Source organism: Zingiber officinale, chromosome 2B (genome assembly GCF_018446385.1).
Source record: "Zingiber officinale cultivar Zhangliang chromosome 2B, Zo_v1.1, whole genome shotgun sequence".
Lineage (NCBI taxonomy): Eukaryota > Viridiplantae > Streptophyta > Magnoliopsida > Zingiberales > Zingiberaceae > Zingiber > Zingiber officinale.
The window spans coordinates 156,410,260-156,432,776 of record NC_055989.1 but is presented as its reverse complement, the minus strand read 5'-3'; the positions used below and the strand labels follow the sequence as shown (position 1 = coordinate 156,432,776).

The following is a 22,517-nucleotide window of genomic DNA, read 5'->3' as shown; positions in this document are numbered from 1 at the left end:
ACGCATGCTTGGGTTAGGATCTATATTCTTGCGCTGCCAGTCTCATGCACTTAAGGATGTGGAGGGTTTCAACGTTGGGATCTTCTTTGACCATAACAGAACAACCAATAAGCTGTAGTTCCCCATCCGGACTTAGTCTGATCTTCCCTCGGACTCGGACAGCCTTCCCCGCGTCAACTATTTCGGCCTGCCTGATTACAATTTCTCGGGGCACAACTGATTCGGGATGTCGATGGAGGAATTGGATGCAAGTAATGGTGTCGTTGCCATCGTAGAGATGGAGGGTCAGAGTCTCGTCAGTCCGCTGCACAGTTACCACTCTCCCCACAATCTCAATCAGTTTCACCGGCCTACGTCTCCGGGTGGTGAACGACGGAGGAGAGTTTGGTTCGGTGTGTATGGAAAGGGACAAGAAATCACATGCCCAAATTGGCCAAAATACGGCTACGTTTCGGTTGCTGTTGGCCATGTATATAGAAGACGAAGAATAAGAAGATGAAGAAGAAGAAAAAGAATAAGTCGAAGAGAAGAAATGAGAGACCGACTAGGGTGAAGAAGAAGAAGAAGAAGAAGAAGAAGAAGAGGAAGTGGAAGCAGCAGAGCGCGACTAGGGTGCATGCAGTTCGCAATGGGAAGGGAGGGATCTTTATAATGGTGAATGAATGATAGCAGTGGGTTGGAGTGGAAGTGACTCAAGCTCACAAAAATAATTAAAAATATATATTAATTACCCCTGCTGCAGACGACGTGACACAACGGGGAGAAGCACGCAAAGAGACACCACGCGGCGTGACTAGGCAGGCGACGAAAGGTGACCCGACAGCACAAGCACGCGAGTTGACGACGCGACCTGTCAACCGCGGACACATGACGTGACGGGACAAGCAAGCAACGCGACGCGACCGTTCAGCAACGTACAGGTGACAAGTGACGTCAAGAGCACGCGAGCAGGCGGCACGACGCAACGCAGCCTGTATACAACCGACGGGTAAAGTAATAAATAATACAAAAATATAAATAATACAATTATTTAATTATTTAATTTTTTAATAAACAATAAATTTAATTATTTAATTTAAATCAGTAATTAAACATTAACAGAAATAAATTAATTAATTAATTAATAAAAAAGAATTAAAAAATAATAAAAGAAAAGTTAGTGGGAGAGAGAGAAAAAGGAGGAGAGAGGGTATATGTTTACGGTGATAACTTTGACCCGAGACTTGGAACGCGGAACCGTCTGCGGGGACGCGTAGAGGGGAGGGAGGGCTACGAGAGCCGCGTTGGGCGAAATTGAGGACAAAGGCGTCCCGACGGCCGAAACGGGGAAAACACACTCGGGGCACCTTTGAAAAATCATATCTTGACTGTCCGGAGTCAGAATGAGTCATATGATATGTCGAAATGTCCGGAATTGAGAGACCTAGACGTGTCCCATGGTCGAAGGCACATTGGACTGGCACAAAATTTGAGGCCAAGAAAACACGATTTGGCCCTCTGAAAGGGCCCCGGAGCGTAATTTTCGTCCCAAATTTTCATCCGCCACTCAAATGCGACATGCGACGCCTCCACCGTGTCTCCCCTCCCTACTCTTACTACCCCCTCCGTTTTCGCCTCATTCCGATCTACTTCCCTCGGGCGCGCAAAACGGACTCCCTGTCCGAGCATACCATTGCTCCCTCATAAAAAGTTTCATCCAGACCCCTTCTGTCTCATCTCCAAATTCTCTCGTGTCTAGTACAGTTCCGAAGAGGAGAGATGGTATTAGCATATATATATATATATATATATATATATAGATAAATAAATTAAAAAAACGAGCGGGAATTCTGTACATGAGAGAGGGGGGAGGGAAATAGGATTGCATTATTTTTCCCCCCATTTCTTTTCTCATACCTACCATCTGAAAAAAATTACGGGAATCTTCCTACCAACTACTGCTTACCACTTACCATCTACTGTCTACTACTACATGATTTTTTCCTAACTTCGATTGTTTGAAGTTGGAATCAGTCATATAATATGTCAAAATTTTGGGTTTTTCGATATCTGTATTTGGTATACTAGCGGAAAACCAAAACCTCTTTTCTTAATTTTTTTTTTTCCTTTCAAACGTACCGATATAAGGAGGAGGAAGGAAGAGGATGAGACAAGGAACATATTTGACATATTTATTGGGAGAGAATGGCTCGCCAGGACATTTAAAAAGCCATTAGGATTGATCGGAATATTGAATTGCAATGCAATAATACGTAAATTAAGGAGATGAGGGGGAAAATAATTTATAGAAGAATCATTGAGAAAGAATTCGAGAGGGAAATTAAAGGAAACAATCATTGCCAATTATTGTTTGGGAGAGTGTGGGAGAGATGGAGTGAGCGGAAAATTTAATGAAGCAATCATTCCCAATAATTGTTAGAGAGAGAGATAGAGAGATAGAGAGAGAGAGAGAGAGAGAGATTGAGTGTAAGTGAGAGAGTGAGGTGTGAGTGGGAAAACATCATTACCAATGATTAAGAGAAAGATAAGTGTGAGCGGGAAACAAAAGGTAGAGAGAGAGATATATGATTCCGAGCGAGAAACAATCATTAATAAATCATTGAAACATGTCTATCTATCTATCTATCTATCTATCTATCTACCTACATATTTACCTATCTGTCTATCTGTCTGCCTGCCTGCCTGCCTAACTATCTATCTACCTGTCTATCTGTTTATCTCTCTGTCTATCTGCCTACCTATTTATTTGTCTGTCTGTCTGTCTGTCTGTATGTCTACCTATCTATCTGTCTATCTGACTGCCTGCTTGCTTGCCGATCTATCTGTCTGTTTCCCATATCCAGCGTACAAAATAATCTTATGTACCTACAACCTCCAGTTTACTGCCTAATTCCTACTTCTTACTTCTTACTGCCCACTGCCTACTACAAGATTTTTTTCCTACCTTCATATCTTCTATTGTCTACTGTTTACTGTCTGCTGCTGCTTACTGTCTACTTACTGCCTACTACCTGTGTTGCTTACTCCTTATTGTCTACTGCCTATTGCCTATTGCCTATTGTCTGCTGCTGCTTACTGCTTACTGCTTACTGTTGGTACGGGAAGCATCCGACGATCGAACCTGAGTTTTGATAATGGCAAAAGATTCAAAGTTAAAGTGTGTTGTGATCTAACAAGTATGTTGAGTGTTTCAGGAAAAGACCTAACTGTGGTTAGGTAAGGTAAAAATCCTAGGGGGTGGTAACCCTATGCGGAAAGACTTGGTGGGTCGAGTGCTTCAAGCAAAAGTCCTAGGGGGGTAACCCTAGGTGGAAAGTCCTGGTGTCGCGAACCAGGTGAAAGATTGGACCAGCCGGGAAGCGGAAGTCCAGCAGAAAGTTCGGAAGCATCGAGCACCGAGCAAAAGTCTAATCGATCTGGAGGATGACACTGACATCAGGTAAATCTCCTGAGTGGAGTAGGTGAGGACGCGTTCCCCGTGGAGGGAACAGTAGGCGTCGGGTCGACCTAGAATTTCCAGTTGGAAATCCGAAGTCAGACTCGCACAGTCCGGAGACTATCATTATATTCTATTATCGTAATTACTGTTGTTTTGTGCTAACTTTGTTTTGCAGGGTAAGTGTTTGGGACTAACACTTTTGCAGGACCAAAGGAGCACAAGTTAACCTCGGATGAACAGTGTCCGAGGCGCCTCCATGGAGCTTGAAGGCGCCTTGGGTGTAAGCCGAAGCCAGCTGTCCAGAAGGGTTGGAGGCGCCTTGAAATGGAGGTTGAAGGCGCCTTGGAGATCAGTGAAGGCTCCTTCAAGTGATAAGGTTCGACCAGTTCAGCTCTTATCTCCGCGGCTGATTCGGCTCACTCAAGGCGCCTTGGATGGGATTTTAGGCGCCTTGAGCATGCTATAAAAGAAGGTCACGAGCAGCTCTTCAAAATATCAATCTTCTAGAGCTCTTTCTCCTGTGCGCTGCTTACGTGACGACCTCGACGTGCTGTTTCAAGATCCCGACGACCCAGAGCGCCATTTCTTTAGATTCTGTCATTCGGTATATTTTTCTTATTGCACTAAATTGTATTAAGCTTGTAATCTTTTCGATCTTATAGTTGTTGCCCACCGAAAGCGGTCAACGACCGCGTGCCTTCGAGTAGGAGTCGAGATAAGCTCCGAACGAAGTAAATCCTCGTGTTCATTCTGCGTGTTTGTTACTTTTCTTTTCCGCTGCTTTACTCGTACGATTTTACTATTCCGAGAAACGAACTGAGTGAAAGCATTGAGCTCTATTCACCCCCTCCCCCTCTAGCGCATCTCGATCCAACACTTACTGCTTACTGTTTATTGCTTATTGCTTACTGCTTACTGCTTACTTCTGACTACTTATTGCTTACTTCTTACTGCCTATTTAATTATCTATCTGCCTATATGTCTATCTATCTATCTGTCTATCTGTCTGTCTGCTTGCTTGCCTAACTATCTACCTATTTATCTATCTGTCTATCTGCCAATCTGCCTACCTAACTATCTATCTGTCTGCCAGCCTAACTATCTTACTTTCTAACTAACTATCTATCTACCTGTTGCTTGCCTACCTGTACATGTCTGTCTGCATGCCTGCCTATACCTATATGTATGTCTGTCTGTCTGTTTATCTGTCTATTGTTGGAACCCCAAGGTTGTTTTGGTGTGATCAACAAGTTAAGTTAGGTCCTGTGTGTTTCTAACCTTGTGTCTAAGTGTGCAGGAGCTTAGGAGCACAGGTAGTCGAGCGGAAGACGCAGCTAGCGAGAAGGACGGCAGTCCGAGGGACGAGGTGCTGCGGAAGAGTACACCGGCGGACGAGAAGGAAGCGTACGGTGGTTCCGAGGGACGAAAGCCGAAGCGGAAGATTGCTCGGGGAGCAAGAGACGCAGCTAGCGAGAAGGACGACACGCGGTGCGTCCGAGGGACGAAGACTGCGGATGAGTACGCCGACGGACGAGAAGGGAACACGCGACGATTCCGAGGGACGAGAAGCCGAAGGGAAGCCCGCTCGAGAAGACCGGAAGTTGGGTTCGGGTGAGCCCTTTTCCGGATGGCAGAGATCACCCAAGCGAGCGGATCCGGAGCAGAAGAACCGGACCGAGGCGGGACTGAACCAGAGAAGAAGTCCCCGACGAAAAAGTCAACAACTGTTGACTTTGGGCTCCGGGGCACCCGGAGCAGTCCAGGGTGCCCGGAGCCCTCCGGGGCGCCCTGAGCAGCAAAATTGACCAGATCGAGTTTTGATTCGATCTGAACGTTGGGGGATAAGTTTTATCCCCACCAGGGCGCCCGGAACCCTTCCAGTCGCCTCGACCAAGGCTATAAATATAGCCTTGGTCCAAAAACTTTGAATCAACTCAGTAATTAGCATTCCAAACACATGTGCGCTCACTGTTCTAGTTTAGCTTCTGTTTTTGTGCTTTCACCGGTGTAAGAGGCTTCTCCGCCCGAAGGAGTTTTTAGTGTGATTACTTTCCTTGGATTAACAACCTCCCCGGTTGTAACCAAGTCAAACACGGTGCCTCGTTTCTTTCTTGTATTTCTGCTTAGCTAATTTTATACAAGTGTTAGTTTAAGAGTTCGAGAAGGGTTGCTTTTGTTTTTGATTTTACAGGGCTATTCAACCCCCCCTTCTAGCCGGCCCAACGGTCCTACATCTATCTGTCTACCTACCTGTACCTAACTGTGCCTGTTTGTCTGTCTCCCTGCCTGTCTACCTGTTTGTCTTGTAGGTGCAGCGAAGGCCGGCAAGAGGGGGTGAATTGCCTTCACAAATTAAAACTACCCTCCTCGGATCTTTCAACTCGAAAGTGCACTAGCAATAATAAAAAGTAACTTAAAACAATAAAGCTAAACAGAAGGACAGAGAAGACCGAGAGTTAACCTGGTTACAACCAAGAAGGTTGTTAATCCAAGGTGATGAAAAGCGCGCACTAGAAAAATCTCCTTCTCTGAAGGCGGAGAAACCTTTTACACTCTTACAGCTCAGAACTATTGCTAGGAATTGATTACAGAGTTGATGGAACAGTTGATCTTTAAATCCTAGTTCCAGAGGCCTTTATATAGCCTCTGGAAATTCTATCTCGGATGTCCGAGGTGCCTCGAATAGAGTGTTGGAGCAATCCCAATGGTCCGCGGGACCATGTGTTTTGGTGTTTGGGCAAAGGGTTTAAGTTAGGTTCACCCTTGTATTTGATATGTGTATTTGAGCTGTGCAGGTTTGCAGGATACACATATGACTCAGGTTGATGGCTTCGGGTCCGGTGAAGGATGGAGCATCCGAGGGACCGTGGACAAGGCAGTGAGGACAAGGGCCGAGGGAAGCGACTTCGAGGCATACGCGAAGGATGGCATTGGGTACGAGCCGCGGGCTTGAATGCATCCGAGGGACGAGAGCCAAAGGAAGTAGGCTTGAAGGCAAAAGGTCAAAGCTGCAAAGGAAGAATCAAGTGAGTCATAAGGGTGAGGGTACGAGTGCACGAGAGATTGTACTCGGAGTAAAATCCTAGTTTTTAGGGTTTTACTGTAGCAGTACTGTAGCGCTACTGTAGCAGTACTGTAGCAGTCGACTGCATGTTTTAGCAGTCGACTGGTGCAGTCGACTGGCAGCGAACAGAATGTGTGGAATCGAGCCGTTGGGATGTAACGGTCGAATTTCCACAGAGGGCAGTCGACTGCTTGTTTTAGCAGTCGACTGGTAGGCGGGGTTTTCCAACCCGTGGCCTATAAAACCAAAGCTTGGGAGCTTGGTTTGAGTTGACGAAATAGAGGTGGTTAATCTCTATTAGTAGTCTACCTGTGCCCTAGCGTCAAAGGAGCTCTTGTGAGGGTTGTGGTGAGGTTTCTCCACCCACAAGGAGGTTTGAGCTAGCCGGAAGTTTTCCGGGGAGTAATCCACCGAAGGATCGGGATCGTCCACCTTACGGACAGCCGTGGAGTAGGAGCCCTAATCTCCGAACCACGTTAAACAACGTGTTAGCTTGGTTTGCATTTCTTATTCTTGTCTTAAGCTTTCTTTGTATTCATATTTGTAGTTAGTATTAGATTTCCGCTGCGTATACTAACAATAGTGTAGAAGGCGAGTATTTGGGGGTGCCGTCTATCCAACCCCCCTTCAAGCCGGCCGTCCGATCCCCAACAAGTGGTATCAGAGCGAGGACGCACTTCAACGGACTAATCGCCGAGAAGAGCATTCATCAAAATGGCCGGCTCAAACATTTATCCACCCAAATTCGAAGGTGACTTCTCTTGGTGGAAGAAGAGGATGGAGATCTTCTTCAATACGGATTGGGACACCATGATGGTGATCATGGAGGCGTTTGAAGTCCCAAGAGACAAGAAAGGGAAGAAGCTCCGACCACGACATTGGACGGAGGAGCAAACCACACGTGCAAAGGCAAATTCAAAGGTAATATCTATTTTAATTGACATTTTGCCTAATGACGTGATGAGCCGTGTAGGTGACTATGAGAATGCCCACGATTTGTGGAGCAAGATAAAGAAGGTTCAATGGGAAGAACCTATGCCTCCACAAGAAGAAAAAGAAGAAGAAAAATTCGAAGAAGAGGATGAAGTGGTCCAAGAGGAGAAGAAGGACCAATTGGATGTAGAACCCAAGGAGATGGGTTTAATTGCTCAAGTTGAGGAGGAGCAAACGGAAGTTGAGCCATGTTCAACATCCGAGGAGGAGAAGGATGAAGAAATGCCATCCACTAGTGTGGATGAGGAAACATCCTCAAGGGTTGAAGAGGAGTCCAAGACAAGTGAAGAAGATGTCTTGGAAGTGGTCAACCTAGCAAGCACCTCCACCGAAGCAAAGTCAAAGGACCACACCATTTGCTTCGGGTGCAATGAGAAGGGACACTACAAGAATAGATGTCCTTTGGGTAAGAAAAAGGTAAATCCTAAACCCAATCAAGTTATTTTAAACACTAATGTGGGTTGTAGGAATGAAGAAGCCCAAAGGAGGAGGATGCGCATTGTGTGCTTCACATGTGGAATGAAGGGTCACTTCCACACCAAATGCCCCAAGAAGGGGGAAATCAAGAAGCTTGCGCATCTAAAGAAGTGGGAGAAGAAGAAGAAGAGCTCAAATCAAGGGGGAGCTTCAAGGGTAAGGGAGGTATACCCTAACTTGAAGGTTAATTCAAATTTAAATTCCTCCATGCATGCTAGAAATAATTACAATTATTTACCCATGCATAATTTCGGATTTAAATATCATGATAGGAATAGGGTAATTGTAGATCATAACCCTAGGAGACCAATTCATGATAAACCTAGAAATGGTAGACCTAAGGAGACCCAAGGCATTAATCCCAAGAAGGGGAGACATATGCCTAGAAAGGGTAGGTCTAGGAATGTCCAAGGTGGACATGTTGACTCTAGGTTTAGGAACCTAGAAAGGGAGAACCAAGCTTTGAAGGCAAAGCTTGATGGTTTGGAACAATTCCTTAAGAGATTCACTATTGGATCTAAGGGATTAAACATGGTGTTGGGTAGTCAAAAACCCAACAATGATAGATCGGGTTTGGGATACCGATCTAGTCCCTCCATGGCCAAGGAGAGATCATATGCTAGGGTGGCAAATGATCATGGCAAGGGAGAGTCCTCCAAGGCTAAGGGAAAGTCTTATGCTAGGGTTGCATATGACTATAGCAAGGAGAAGTCAATAAATGGCAAGGGAAAGACATTTAAAGGTAAGGAGAAATTAACCAAGGACAAGGTGTCCAAGGTTAAGAAAGTTAGGTTTGTAGGCCAAGTGTCACCGGGGGTGGACCGATGCGGCCTAGCCATTGTGGATGAGTCACCTAGGGAGGTGACTAATGTTAAGAGCTCTAGGGGGAGCTCAAAGAGTCAATTTGGGACCCATGGCCAATGGATCTCAGGTGGGTTCTACTTGGGGGTCTAGAGGAGCCATGGAGTGTGCCAAATGGTTTAGAGACGGATTTGAGTCTCAAACCTAGGGATTTGGCACACATGGATTGTGTTTCATGCAAGAAATATGACATTTGGGGTCATATAGCATGATAATTGGTTTTGAATGTATAGATGCCATATAAACCAATGCTAGGGATGCATTGTGGGATGGTATGGGCAAATACATCAAAAGGAAGCCAAAACTAGGACTTTAGGTCAAGGTTCAATTGAACCATTTAGCTAGTTTTGGATTTTGTGTCAATCTTGGGATTGGTGATAGATATATTTTGTAATATATTTTTCCCAAGTAGACACGGGTAAAACAGACCTCTCCACAAAATTTGGGGATTTTTGGAGGTCTGTGGAATTATTGGTGCATTTCTGAAATTGGGTCAGAAATGCTGAAAAAGGCTGAAAAACTGTGCCAGTCGACTGCAACTTTTAGCAGTCGACTGCACCAGTCGACTGCTAAAAGTTGCAGTCGACTGGCTGGAAACAGAAGCATTCTGTTCGCTCGACCAGTAGCGACCAGTCGACTGGTACTTCTTGCAGTCGACTGATACCAGTCTGAAATTGTCTTCAGCACTGAATTTTGACCAAGTCAACTCATACAAGTGTATGAAATCCATGGGGGATAAACACATGAGTTTAGGGTCAATTGGAATGACAAGTTTTCAATAATTGGGATATTGTTGGAGAACTTTTTGGATGTTAGGCAAAGGGGGAGAAGTAAGGTTTAGTTAGGAAAACCTGAAAGTACCTTTGTGTAGGGGGAGCCTTGGGATAGGTTCTTAAAAAGCCCGTTGTAAAAATCCTAGCTCAATGGAGAGCTTAGGTAAAGGGGGAGCCTTGGGATAGGTCCTTAAAAAGCCTTATGTGGAAAATCCTAGCTCAATGGGAGCTTAGGTGTAGGGGGAGCCTTGGGATAGGTTCTTAAAAAGCCCTGTGCATTGTTTTGGCGGTTGCCAAGTGTGTAACCTTGGCAACGTAAGTCCATTCGGCGTTGTAAGTCCAAGTGTGTAGCCTTGGCATCGTAAGTCCATTCGGCGGTGTAAGTCCAAGTGTGTAGCCTTGGCAACGTAAGTCCATTTGTTTTAGCATGTTTATTTGCTATATGTTTTCCCTAACTTAAACGTATTGCCAAACACCAAAAAGGGGGAGATTGTTGGAGCAATCCCAATGGTCCGCGGGACCATGTGTTTTGGTGTTTGGGCAAAGGGTTTAAGTTAGGTTCACCCTTGTATTTGATATGTGTATTTGAGCTGTGCAGGTTTGCAGGATACACATATGACTCAGGTTGATGGCTTCGAGTCCGGTGAAGGATGGAGCATCCGAGGGACCGTGGACAAGGCAGTGAGGACAAGGGCCGAGGGAAGCGACTTCGAGGCATACGCGAAGGATGGCATTGGGTACGAGCCGCGGGCTTGAATGCATCCGAGGGACGAGAGCCAAAGGAAGTAGGCTTGAAGGCAAAAGGTCAAAGCTGCAAAGGAAGAATCAAGTGAGTCATAAGGGTGAGGGTACGAGTGCACGAGAGATTGTACTCGAAGTAAAATCCTAGTTTTGGGTTTGCCAGGTACTGTAGCAGTCCTGGAACGCTCCTGTAGCAGCACTGTAGCAGTCGACTGCATGTGTTAGCAGTCGACTGGGGCAGTCGACTGGCAGCGAACAGAATGTGTGGAATCGAGCCGTTGGGATGTAACGGTCGAATTTCCACAGAGGGCAGTCGACTGCTTGTTTTAGCAGTCGACTGGTAGGCGGGGTTTTCCAACCCGTGGCCTATAAAACCAAAGCTTGGGAGCTTGGTTTGAGTTGACGAAATAGAGGTGGTCAATCTCTATTAGTAGTCTACCTGTGCCCTAGCGTCAAAGGAGCTCTTGTGAGGGTTGTGGTGAGGTTTCTCCACCCACAAGGAGGTTTGAGCTAGCCGGAAGTTTTCCGGGGAGTAATCCACCGAAGGATCGGGATCGTCCACCTTACGGACAGCCGTGGAGTAGGAGCCCTAATCTCCGAACCACGTTAAACAACGTGTTAGCTTGGTTTGCATTTCTTATTCTTGTCTTAAGCTTTCTTTGTATTCATATTTGTAGTTAGTATTAGATTTCCGCTGCGTATACTAACAATAGTGTAGAAGGCGAGTATTTGGGGGTGCCGTCTATCCAATCCCCCTTCAAGCCGGCCGTCCGATCCCCAACATAGAGGTCCAAGGTGCCTCCATCGAGAGAGTGGATAAAACTTTATCCGAAAGCTCAACATTCACTTCTGCCAGGTCTGAGGTGTTAGTTAGAGCCCTAGAGCCAATCATTTGATGATTGTATTATGGACTCATTGTATCATATTCTTTTATATAAAGGCATTTTGTTTTGGTTATTATACTTACTTGTATTGGTGCCAAATAAACTAAGTATAATAACGTCCTTGAGTAGAAGGTTCTCACCTATATCAATCGGTTAGTTGAACCGATAGTGAGATGATATAGGGAACACTACTTTTAATCATTCCTAGTCGAGTATTAACATTCAGGGACAATGTTAATGCAATAAGACTAGCATGTAGGTCAACTCGATGACTTGATCTCACAAGTCATGGATATAGAGATATCAAGTTGACACATGGGTATGCATTAGAGAATGTATACTGAATGACCCGCCATGAGAAAGTATTATGGATCGTTATATGAGTGTCATATACTTTCTCATGTGGCTATTAGTATGACTACTAGTCCTTAGACCTGAAGTCACCATGGTTCCCTACATAAGGAGTTATGTACTTTGATTTCGTCAAACGTCACCCGTAACTGGGTGGACTATAAAGGCGATTACTGGGTATGTAACAAATTATGCGGAGGGATGTGAGTGATGTAGATGGGATCTATCCCTCCTATATGACGGGAGAGACATCGGTATTCTTGATAGAGTGAGACCACGAAGTGCATGACCATGCCCAAATGAGTCAATATGAGATATTGAGCTCATTTGATTTAGTGAGTCTACTTGGAGTTCAGGATTTAGATTGATCAGAGGATGACACAGTCTATGCCTCACATTGATCAATCTAGATGTCTAGGATAGAAGGATTCTTGTCATATTTTGTGAGGAGTCACAATTAGTAGTCACAAGGTGATGTTGGATCTCAACATTCTTGTAACATTGGGTAGTAATGATGTATTGCTAGATACCGCTCATTACTTATGGTCCTAAATGGGTTTAGGGGCATTGCCAACGTTACAAGAACCTATTGGGTCACACACAAAGAACAAGTGGATGGAGATTAGGTTCATATGATGAACCAAGAGGATTAGATTCATGTGATGAATCAAATTGGATTAAGAGTAATCCTAATTGGGCTAATTGAGTTGGACTCAAGTTGATTCATGTGTTCAATGAGTCTAATTTAGATTATGACTCATTGAATCAATTTAATTAAATGAATTAGATTCATTATATTAAATTGGCTTGAATTAAATGGTTGGATTAGATCAACCATGAGAGAGATTAAGTCAAGTTTGACTTGACTTGAAAGGAAGAGGAAGAGTCAAGTTTGACTTGACTATTTGCCACATCATTAATGATTTGGCATTAGGAGGACTAATGATGATGTGCCACATCATCAAAGTGTGCCACCTCATGGGGGTTACAAATCTATTCTCTTTAATGGCCACATTTAATGAGAATGGGGGTTACCTTTTTGGTTTTGAATGAGAATGAATTTTTCATTCACTCACATTCACATCATCTTCTTCCTTAAGCTCTCTTCTTGCTCCTTCTCTTCTCTTGGTCGTGGGTTTCAAGCAAGGGAGAAGAAAGGAGAGTGAATCTAATCCAAGAAGAAAGGTTAGTGAAAGTCACATAGAGATTTTTTTAGAGGAGTGTGCTCTCTTCTTTTCTTTTCTTCTTCTTCCAATCCCATCCGAGAGCATCAAGAAGTGCTAGCACACTTGTGGTGTTCTCTTCTCCATCCTTGTGTGTTAGAGAACACATCTTGTTCGTGTGGATACTTCTAGAGGATTGTCTACGTTGACAATCTTGAGATCCGGCACTTCCTTGGATGAGCGGGATTCGAAAAGGGCACGCATCAAGGGTAATTTTCTAAACATATAGATCTAAGAGTAGATCTAGTTAGTAAACTCATACATGTAAAATTTTGTTCTATACTCTTCGCACGGATCCATTGGCTAGGGAGTTTCAAGGTTTTCGCGACGTGAAAAAGCTGTTTTCGCAGCCCGAAAAATCCAACACGAGGCGCCTCCAACATGCATTGAAGGCGCCTTCAAGCTGGAGGTGCCTCCAAGCCTGATGGAGGCGCCTCCAAGCTGGCTGGCAGTTTTTTCCAGGTTGCTTGCTTCTTTGCTTCATCTTCCAAAGTCCCGTTCTTTTGGGTGATTCCGGCCAATCGAAATAGGGCTCACCCGAACCCAATTTTCGGCCTTCTCCTCGAGCAGCCTTCCTCCCCGGCTTAACATCCCTCGAACGTCGCGCACGTTCTTCTCGCCCACCGGTGTACTCTTCCGCAACTCTCTCGTCCTTCGGACGCACCGAGCCCGTCGGCTCCCTTCCCGTGCCGTCCTTCTCGTTAGCTGCGTCTTCCGCTCGACTTCCTGCACTCCTAAGTTCCTGTACACTTAGACACAGGGGTTAAACACAAAGCAGGACCTAACCAACTTGGTTGATCACATCAAAACACCCGCGGGGTCCAACAATCTCCCCCTTTTTGATGTGCATCAACCCAAGTTCAAGTTAGGGTAAAAAATAGACAAATAGTAATTTTAAAGAGAATTACTAAACTAACATTGTAAGCATAAATTTGTAATAAGTAAAATTGCAACTAAATAAAAGTTTAAGAAAAATTTTTTTGAAAAAATTAAAATAAAAGTAGTTTAAGAGTAAAAAAATTTTTTGGAAAAATTATCTCCCCCTAGACTTGTACTAATCTCTCCCCTTTTGATCACAACAAAACGGGGTAAGAGTATGATATTAAAAATTATTTAGCAGAATTTTTAAGTTAGAAGAATTTTTAGTAAGATGAATTTTCCAAAAATTTTCAAAATAATTTCTAAGACAAAATTAATTTTTTAGAATTTTCAAAAAATTTCTAAGTAAACTGAATTTTTCAAAAATGTAAAAAAAAAACTTTCAAAGCATTATTTAATACTAGTTTAATGCTTTTTCAGAAAGTTAATTAAACATTTTATTTTAATATTTCAGCTTCCAGGTCGTGGCGAGGCATTACGCCTTCTTGGTTATTGGAGCAACAACCACTTCCTTAGACAAAGCTTCATAAAGAAATTCTTTGTTTAATTTTCTCTTTTGAAAGCCTTAATTAAATAAATTAATTTAGCACAGATTTTGGAACCCAATAGAGGTTCCTTCCTACAGGATTATTCAAAAATTTAGGGGGTACATATTTCTTGGGCACTCTTCTAAGTTGACCCTGATGGTTTCTAATGTACCAATTCAATTTTTCATAAATTCTAATTTTTTATTTTGGAAATTTATTTAAACATGCATTATTTTTAAATTTTTCAACTTCAATTTTTAATTTTTCATTTTCTGATTTTAGATTATCGTACATCTCAAGTGGACATGCTTTTGCTAATTTCATTTTCAATTCAGTATTTTCTTTTTCTAATTTAAACAAATCTTTAGAAAGTGATTTGATAAATTTAAATGACTGAGTAGGGGTTAGAGCGCGTACCTTACTTACCTGACTCGGTGATGCTCCCCCTTCATCGCTACTTTCTTCTTCTGAGGTTCCTCCCCCTTCATCTATGGTCATCTCTGAGCTTGAGTCGTCTTCGAATAGATGGTTGGCCATTAGCGCTAACCCCGAGAATTCTTCGAGGTCTAATTCGGAGGATGAGTCTGACCATGTCGCTTTCAGGTTTTTGTATTTGGAGCATTCTGGCTTCTTGTACTTTACCTTTTCCTTCTCTTTCTGTTTGCTCTTCAATTTCGAACAGTCATCCTTGATGTGCCCTTCTTTGTTGCAATTATAGCAACGGACTGTCCTTGTCTTTTGATGACGTTTACTCGACTGCGATCTAAATTTGTTAGATTTGAAAAACTTATTAAAATGTCTTACCATTAACGCAGCTTCATTTTCGTCAATCGATGCGTCAGAGTCAGAAGCGTTTGTTTTTACCTTTAAGGCAATGTTCTAACTAGTCTTCTCTATTCCATTGGGCTCTGCAACTCGAGATTCGTGAAGTTCAAAAGTAGAAAATAAATTTTCTAAAGAACTTACCTTGAAGTTCTTAGAGATGTAGTACGCATCTACTAAGAAGACTCACTCTAAAGTATCTACCTCCCCGTCCGTTTTTGCCTCGTTCCAAGATACTTTCCTCGGCCACGCAAAACGGACTCGCTATCCGAACATACCATCGCGTGCCTCGTAAAAAGTTTCATCCGGATCCCTTCAATGTCATCTCCAAATTCTCTCGTCTAATGTCGTTCCGAAAACGAGAGAGAGTAGTGCATTATAATATATATATATATATAAGAAAATGTAAAAAACATGAAGAAAAGAATAATAATTTAAAAAAATTGTAAGGGGGACAGAGAGAAGGGAGAGAGAGAGAGGGGGGGGGGGGAGACAGAGATAGAGGGGGGAGGGGGAGAGGGAGAGGGAGAGAGAGATTGGGTGAACGGAAAATTAAATGAGGCAATGATTGGGTGAAAGGTTAGTGAGTGTAAAATTAATGCGGGTAATGATTGGGAGAGAGGGTGCCTAGGAGTTAGGGTAATTAAATGAGACAATGATTTAGACAGAGAGAGAGAGATTGGTTAGGTGAGAAATTATTATTATCGTCTCGCTCCTCTCCCTCTCCTTCCGACTCACACTGACCCCATAATTTTTTAACAATAAATCTTGCTGGCCAGAATCTGACCAGCTAGAAATTTTTATCTCCCAATTATAATGCATGCATGTACATGCATGTAATTAATATAGACATATGATATTACTAAAATGCTCATGCATACACATGCATGTATGTATTCTAGCTGGCCAGATTTGATCATTTAACATTACCCATTTTTTAAATACTATTATTATTTATGTAATAATAATATTTACCTTACTATTATCCTTATTATTTTATTATTATATTCTCTCTCCCCTCCATCTCATTCCCCCTCTCTCTCACCGGATAGATTATTATTATTATTAATTTTATTTATTGCTATTCCTATTATATTAGTTTTATCGTCTCTCTCCACTTTCTCTCCACCACATGAGAGAGAAATTCAACGGGTGCGGGAGAGAGAGTGTACGACCTACCTTACCAATCTTAGTAGTTTGAAGTCAGATTAAGTCATATGATATGTCGAAATGTCCGAAATTCAGAGACCTACACTTTGACACGGGGCCTTTAGGCCTCCTGACTGACCCTACTTCGAGGCCCAAAAATCGTCATTTGGTGCTTTAAAAGGGTCCGGAAGTAAAAATCGCTCTAAAGCTTCGTCCGGCCCGCGGATGCGACATGCAACACCGCCCCCACGTCCGCCCTTCCTCCTCCTACACTACAAAAAATTAGTAAAATAGAGAGGAATTTTTAACGACGAAATTAAATTTCGAAGCAAATCATCGCAATTTGTGACGACATTTTAATTTGTCGCAAATATTTTTTTTTAATTATTTTTTTTGATAAAAAAATTTTTTAGCGACGAATATGTGGAAAATAAATCGTCACTATTTATTTAATGGCGAAATATGGAGTTTGTCGATAAAGGTGGGAAAAAATATCACTAATATTCGTATATTAGCAACGAAATATACTAAAATCGTCGCTAATATATTCGTAACATAACGTTAGCGACGAAATCGAGTAACTCGCTACTAAAAGTCACTAAAAATCCCTAATTTCCCCGACCCGACTTCTCTTCTTCTCCACGCCGCGGCCTTTCTCCTCGCACCACAACTTCTCTTCTTCTCCACCCCTTCCTCTTCTCCGGCGACTCCAGCGACTCTTACGGAATCCTCCTGCTCCCTTCTCCTGCGCCATCCTACACCGCACTTCTCCTCCGGCGACTCCGACGACTCCGACGTCTTTCCCTTGCTTTTTTACTTTCCAGCGGGCAACCGACAGTACCCCATCTGTTTATTGTTTACGGAAGCACCACATCTAGGTTCATCTTCCCTCTTATTTCTGGCGATTTGGCAACCGACACTACCCCATCTGGAAATCTGCTACTTGTGAGTAAGGTATATTCACTCTCTTTTAATTTAACCATCTGAAACCACAGAATCTAGTTGTAGATTTGATTTATTGAAAATGTTTATAGTACTCATCGTTCAATAATGATTAATACTGAAAATAGGTCACATGTAAAAATCCGTGAAGCTTTGTTAATTAATCCGTTCAAATAAGGTCACTGAAAATAGGTCACATGTAAATAATCCATGTCAAAAAATATGTCACTGAAAATCTCTAATAATCCATGTCAAATAGGTCACTGAAAATAGGTCACATGTAAAAATCCGTTCAAATAAGCTCTGTGCAATCATTGTAAAATAAAATCTCTTATATTCATAAAATGAACATACTGACCATCCAAAGCTAATGTGCCCATGAGCAAATAATACCAGTGGTTGATAACAACATAATATCAAAAATTGAAAATATTGAATTTAGACACATTTCCAGACTTGAAAATCATACAAAAAACAACAAATCCAGTCAAAACAAAAGAAGATAGTTTCACCATCATTTAGAACAAATGACATACAAAATATAAATCTTTTCACCACACAAACATATAGAAACATAGAAAAAAAATAATCTCTATGTTACCAACTTTTGTCTCAGATAAAACCACTGGTAACCTTGTCTCTAGGTGATTATAGTAGTTATACCTAATTTAGAATTGTAATATTTTGTGTCTATCCTTTTGTGATGTATTCTGGTCATACTTTAGTTTTTTATTTGTTTAATATGACATTTCGGACTTCAAGTCTTCATGTTCACTTATGTCAGTTTGGCTTAGGTACTCTTTTTTCCTTCGGAATTCAAATCTTTGAGTCCAATTTATTTTTTCCCTTTGTTAACCTCAACGCTTAGATGATAATTTTATGATTATTTTAATGCTTAGATGATAATTTTAGGGTTATTTTGATGTTATTAATTAATTTTAGAATTATTTTATTGAAAATATGAAATTTTTTATATATTTATTCAGGTTATAAATATGGATAAAAGTTGGATAATGATTGAGAATCGGATTGAGCCTGAATATATAAATGGGCTAAATCAGTTTTTAAAGGTGGCAGAGAATTATATGATAAGTTTGAATTTATATAAAATTCGTTGTCCATGTAGAAGGTGTGGCAATTTGTTTAAATATGAGTTGAATTATGTTTGAGGACATCTTTATAGGTGGGGATTTGATAAATTATATAAAGTTTGGAACTTTCACGGAGAAGCTACTACATCATCTGTTAATATAAATATTGTCAATGAAGAGGAAGATGATTGTGGTTTTGAAGAAGATGATTTTGAAGATATATTTACTGATTTAAGAAATGCAGAAAATATCAATACCAGTGGACCTCAATCAGATGATATTAATGCAGATGATATTAGAGGAAGTTATACCTCAATGTTTGACGAAGCACAAAAAGAGTTGTATCACAATTGTACTAATTTTTCTGCATTCAGTTTTTTGGTCAAGTTAATGCATGTGAAGGTGTTAAATGGGTGGAGCAATAAATCTTTTGATATGTTACTTCAGTTATTGCAAGAGGCATTTCCAAAACCGAATGTGATTCCAAACTCTCATTATGAAGCAAAAAAAATGTTCAAAGATTTAGGATTGACATATGAGAAGATACATGCATGTAAGAATGATTGTATATTATTTTGGGGTGAGCACGAGAATAAAGATATATGTCCAGTGTGCAAGGAGCCCAAATACAAGTATGATGGGATGAATAAGAAAAAGAATGCTCAGAAAATTCTTCGATATTTTCCTTTGAAGGTCAGACTTAAGCGGTTGTTTATTGCCAAACATACAGCAAAAGATATGAGATGGCATAAAGAAAAACGGGTTGAAACAGACGGTGTATTAAGGCATCCAGCAGATAGCGAATCATGGAAAGATTTTGACACATCACATGAAATATTTGCTAGTGATCCACGAAATATTTGCTTAGGGTTGGCTACTGATGGTTTTAATCCATTTGGAAACATGTCAAATGCTTATAGTATGTGGCCTGTTATACTTGTAAATTATAATTTACCACCTTGGAAAATGATGAAGCCATCATATTTGATAATGTCTCTTTTAATTCCTGGTCCTAAATCACCTGGGAAAGAGATAAATGTGTACTTACGACCTTTGATCAACGAATTGAAGGAGCTATGGGATGATGGGGTGGAAACATATGATGCATCGACTGAACAAGTATTTCAATTACATGTTGCTGTGATGTGGACTATTCATGACTTTCCAGCATATGGAACAATATCTAGATGGAGCACAAAAGGTTATAAAGCATGTCCAGTATGTCTTGATGAAACTAAATCCCAAAGATTACGGAGTAAAATATGCTATACATGCCACCGTCGATTCTTGAATGTGCAACACCCATGGCGTAGAAATAAGAATTTCAATGGAAAGGTTGAACAAGAAGGACCACCACGAAGACTTAATGGTTATGAGATTTTAGCACAGTTAAATGCATTACCCCAAGTGACATTCAGTAAGGATCCTACATTAAGTAAAAAGCGGCAGCGATCTTTGGATGAAACCAATTGGGTAAAAAAGTCTATATTTTTTGAGTTAAAGTATTGGCCAGATTTAAAGTTGAGACACAATTTAGATGTGATGCACATAGAAAAAAACATTTGCGATGCTTTGGTTGGCACATTATTTAATATAGATGGAAAGTCAAAGGATACATTTAAAGCAAGGCTAGACTTGCAAGATATGGGAATTAGAAGTGAATTGCATTTAAAGAAAGTTGGAGACAAATTTAGTAAACCATATGCAAGTTACACATTGACATTAGAAGAAAGAAGTGAATTTTGTCAATTTTTAAAATCCGTGAAGTTTCCTGATGGATATGCTGCTAATATATCTAGAAATGTAAATGCAAATGATGGAAAGTTACATGGACTAAAATCACATGACTGCCATGTTTTGTTGCAAAGAATACTTCCAGTGGCCGTACGGAAATTCTTTCCAAAAGACATATGCGGCACACTAATTGAGTTATGTGATTTTTTCAAAAAGCTAACTGCAAGATCTTTACACTTAGCGGACTTATGTAAAATGGAGGAGGAAATAATCTTCATATTATGTAAGATGGAACAAATATTTCCTCCAGCATTTTTTGACATTATGGTTCATTTGGCAGTTCATTTACCTCGTGAAGCCATGTTAGCTGGACCTGTTTCTTCACGATGGATGTATCCTTTTGAACGATATTTGGGCAGACTAAAAAAGTATGTTCGTAATAAAGCAAGGCCTGAAGGATCTATTGCAGAAGGGTATATTGTAAATGAGGCATTGACTTTCAGTTCATTATATATGAGTCAAATTGAGACAAGATTTAGTAGGCCAGAACGAAACCAAGATGTTCAACCAGTAACATGCAATTTAAGTGTTTTCTCACAACAAACAAGAGTATTTGGCAATCCACATAATCTGAAATTGCCTTTGACTTTGTATAAGAAAGCACATTGGTATATTCTCAACAATTGTAAGGAAGTTGACCAATATAGAAAGTAAGTTTTTACATTATGTAATTTTATTGTTTATACTTCATTATACAATTGTAAAATAATTATTTTTTTCTACAGTGAACATCTACAACTTCTATCACATAAAGTTCATTCAAATCAACTTCTCCAATACCATGAGCGAGATTTCCCACAATGGTTTAGGGATAGAATGATAAAGTTAAAGAATTTAACAAATTCAGAAATCACAAATGAGTTATATTATTTAGCAATGGGACCTGATCTTGAAGTTCAATTGTATGATGCATGCATTGTAAATGGTATTCGATACCATACAAGATCTCGTGATGCTCACAGAACTACTCAGAACAGCGGGGTTAGCGTACCATCATCTGATGACGGGGACAATTTAGATTTTTTTTGGAGTGTTGAAGGATGTTGTTCAACTATTTTACTCTTTCAGATATAAAGTACAATTATTTTGGTGCGAATGGTTCCAATGTAATCCGAAAAAGAAATCAATAATTGAAGAGTTTGGGTTGTTATTTATTGACACTTCTAAAACATGGTACGTTGATGACCCATTCATTTTGGCCAACCAAGCAAACCAAGTTTATTATTTAAATGATATAAAGTGTGGAGGTCATTGGATGGTAGTGCAGAAGGTTCAACACCCACTACAACAAAAACTGCAAACGACAACGGATATTATCCGTTGTCGTAGGGTGAAAAAACCGTTGTAACTGAGGGTGTTGTAGAATGTATGGCCCTACGACAACGGTTTTGAATCCGTTGTCTTTGTAGACATTTAACAACGGTTTTTATCCGTTGTTGTATATATGCTCAAAATTTGGCTACGAAGGATACGACAACGTTTTAAAACCGTTGTGGTAGATAATTTCAACAACAAAAATAAACCGTTGTGGTAGACTTTTTTTACAACAGATATAAACGGTTATGGTAGATAATATTTGACACATTTTGTTTTTTTTTACAATAGTTTTAATATATTTTACAACGGATAAAACCGTTGTCTTTTATCACTTTTTACAAAAAAAAAAATCGTTGTGGTTTACCTTGTTTTTACAACATTTTTAACTGTTGTCTTTAATGTTCATTAATACCAAACAACCAATCTTATTTTACTATAAGCAAACCACCAATACAAAACTAAATATTTACTACATTAAATCCAAAATAAACATCCATATATAATTCATCTTGTAGCCACATATACAAAAATATACAAAATGAGTTGTTACTCATCAAAATACACATGTTTTTCATTACTGTTCTCCATATACATTAAATCACATGTTTTCCATTTGCTGTTCTCCATATGGCTTTTAATTTACAAATTAGCAAGGCAAGCTACATCCTAACAAAGCTCACTTCTTGCATAAAAAAAACTCAAGCCTCACGTATTGCCCGACCTGCAAGAGAATAATTTAACAAAATTTATCAAATTCCAGAATTCCAAAAGGAGAATGTAATTCACCAATCTGTAGTGCATAGAAGGCAAAAACAAACCAAATGAAGGAAACAAAAAGAGGTGTTTATTAGAGAATAACAGTACATGGAATCTACTAGGAGCAGTGATACCTAGCTTAGCATAGTTTACTAAATAATTAGCACTACATGCAGCTAACATTATTTAAGTGAACTATGATCCAAGATCAATAGAATCCATGCAAAGTGCATTACATCCATTAACATCTTGAAACAAAATATTCATGTAATTTTCTGTGCCATTTTCCAGACTGCATTACCTTTGAGAATTTGGTATGCACAATATGCTTTTCCATTTTGCAAGTAACAAGTTGCTAGGAGCTGCAAATTGAATTGCAATAAACAGACCCATGACAAAAGCCGCATAAGTGAAAGTAAAAAACATGGGTTCAA

At 40.6% G+C, this 22,517-nt stretch overlaps 1 protein-coding gene across 1 annotated transcript; it reads left to right on the top strand.

Annotated features, from left to right (window-relative positions):
• Positions 1-226: 226 nt before the first annotated feature.
• On the top strand, positions 227-21,084 carry LOC122048908. The gene is made up of 5 exons (XM_042610423.1): positions 227-469; positions 18,112-18,185; positions 18,309-20,618; positions 20,736-20,991; positions 21,079-21,084. The coding sequence occupies exons 1-5, from the start codon at positions 227-229 to the stop codon at positions 21,082-21,084; spliced, it is 2,889 nt and encodes a 962-aa protein (XP_042466357.1).
• Positions 21,085-22,517: the final 1,433 nt, after the last annotated feature.

Bases quoted from the DNA above. Each gene is read 5' to 3' on its own strand.
- LOC122048908 (XM_042610423.1), top strand. From the start codon at position 227: ATGTCGATGGAGGAATTGGATGCAAGTAATGGTGTCGTTGCCATCGTA. The intron at 18,186-18,308 runs GTTTTTAAAGGT...ACATCTTTATAG, and splicing joins TATATAAATGGGCTAAATCA to GTGGGGATTTGATAAATTAT. The intron at 20,619-20,735 runs GTATATTCTCAA...TTTTTTCTACAG, and splicing joins TTGTATAAGAAAGCACATTG to TGAACATCTACAACTTCTAT.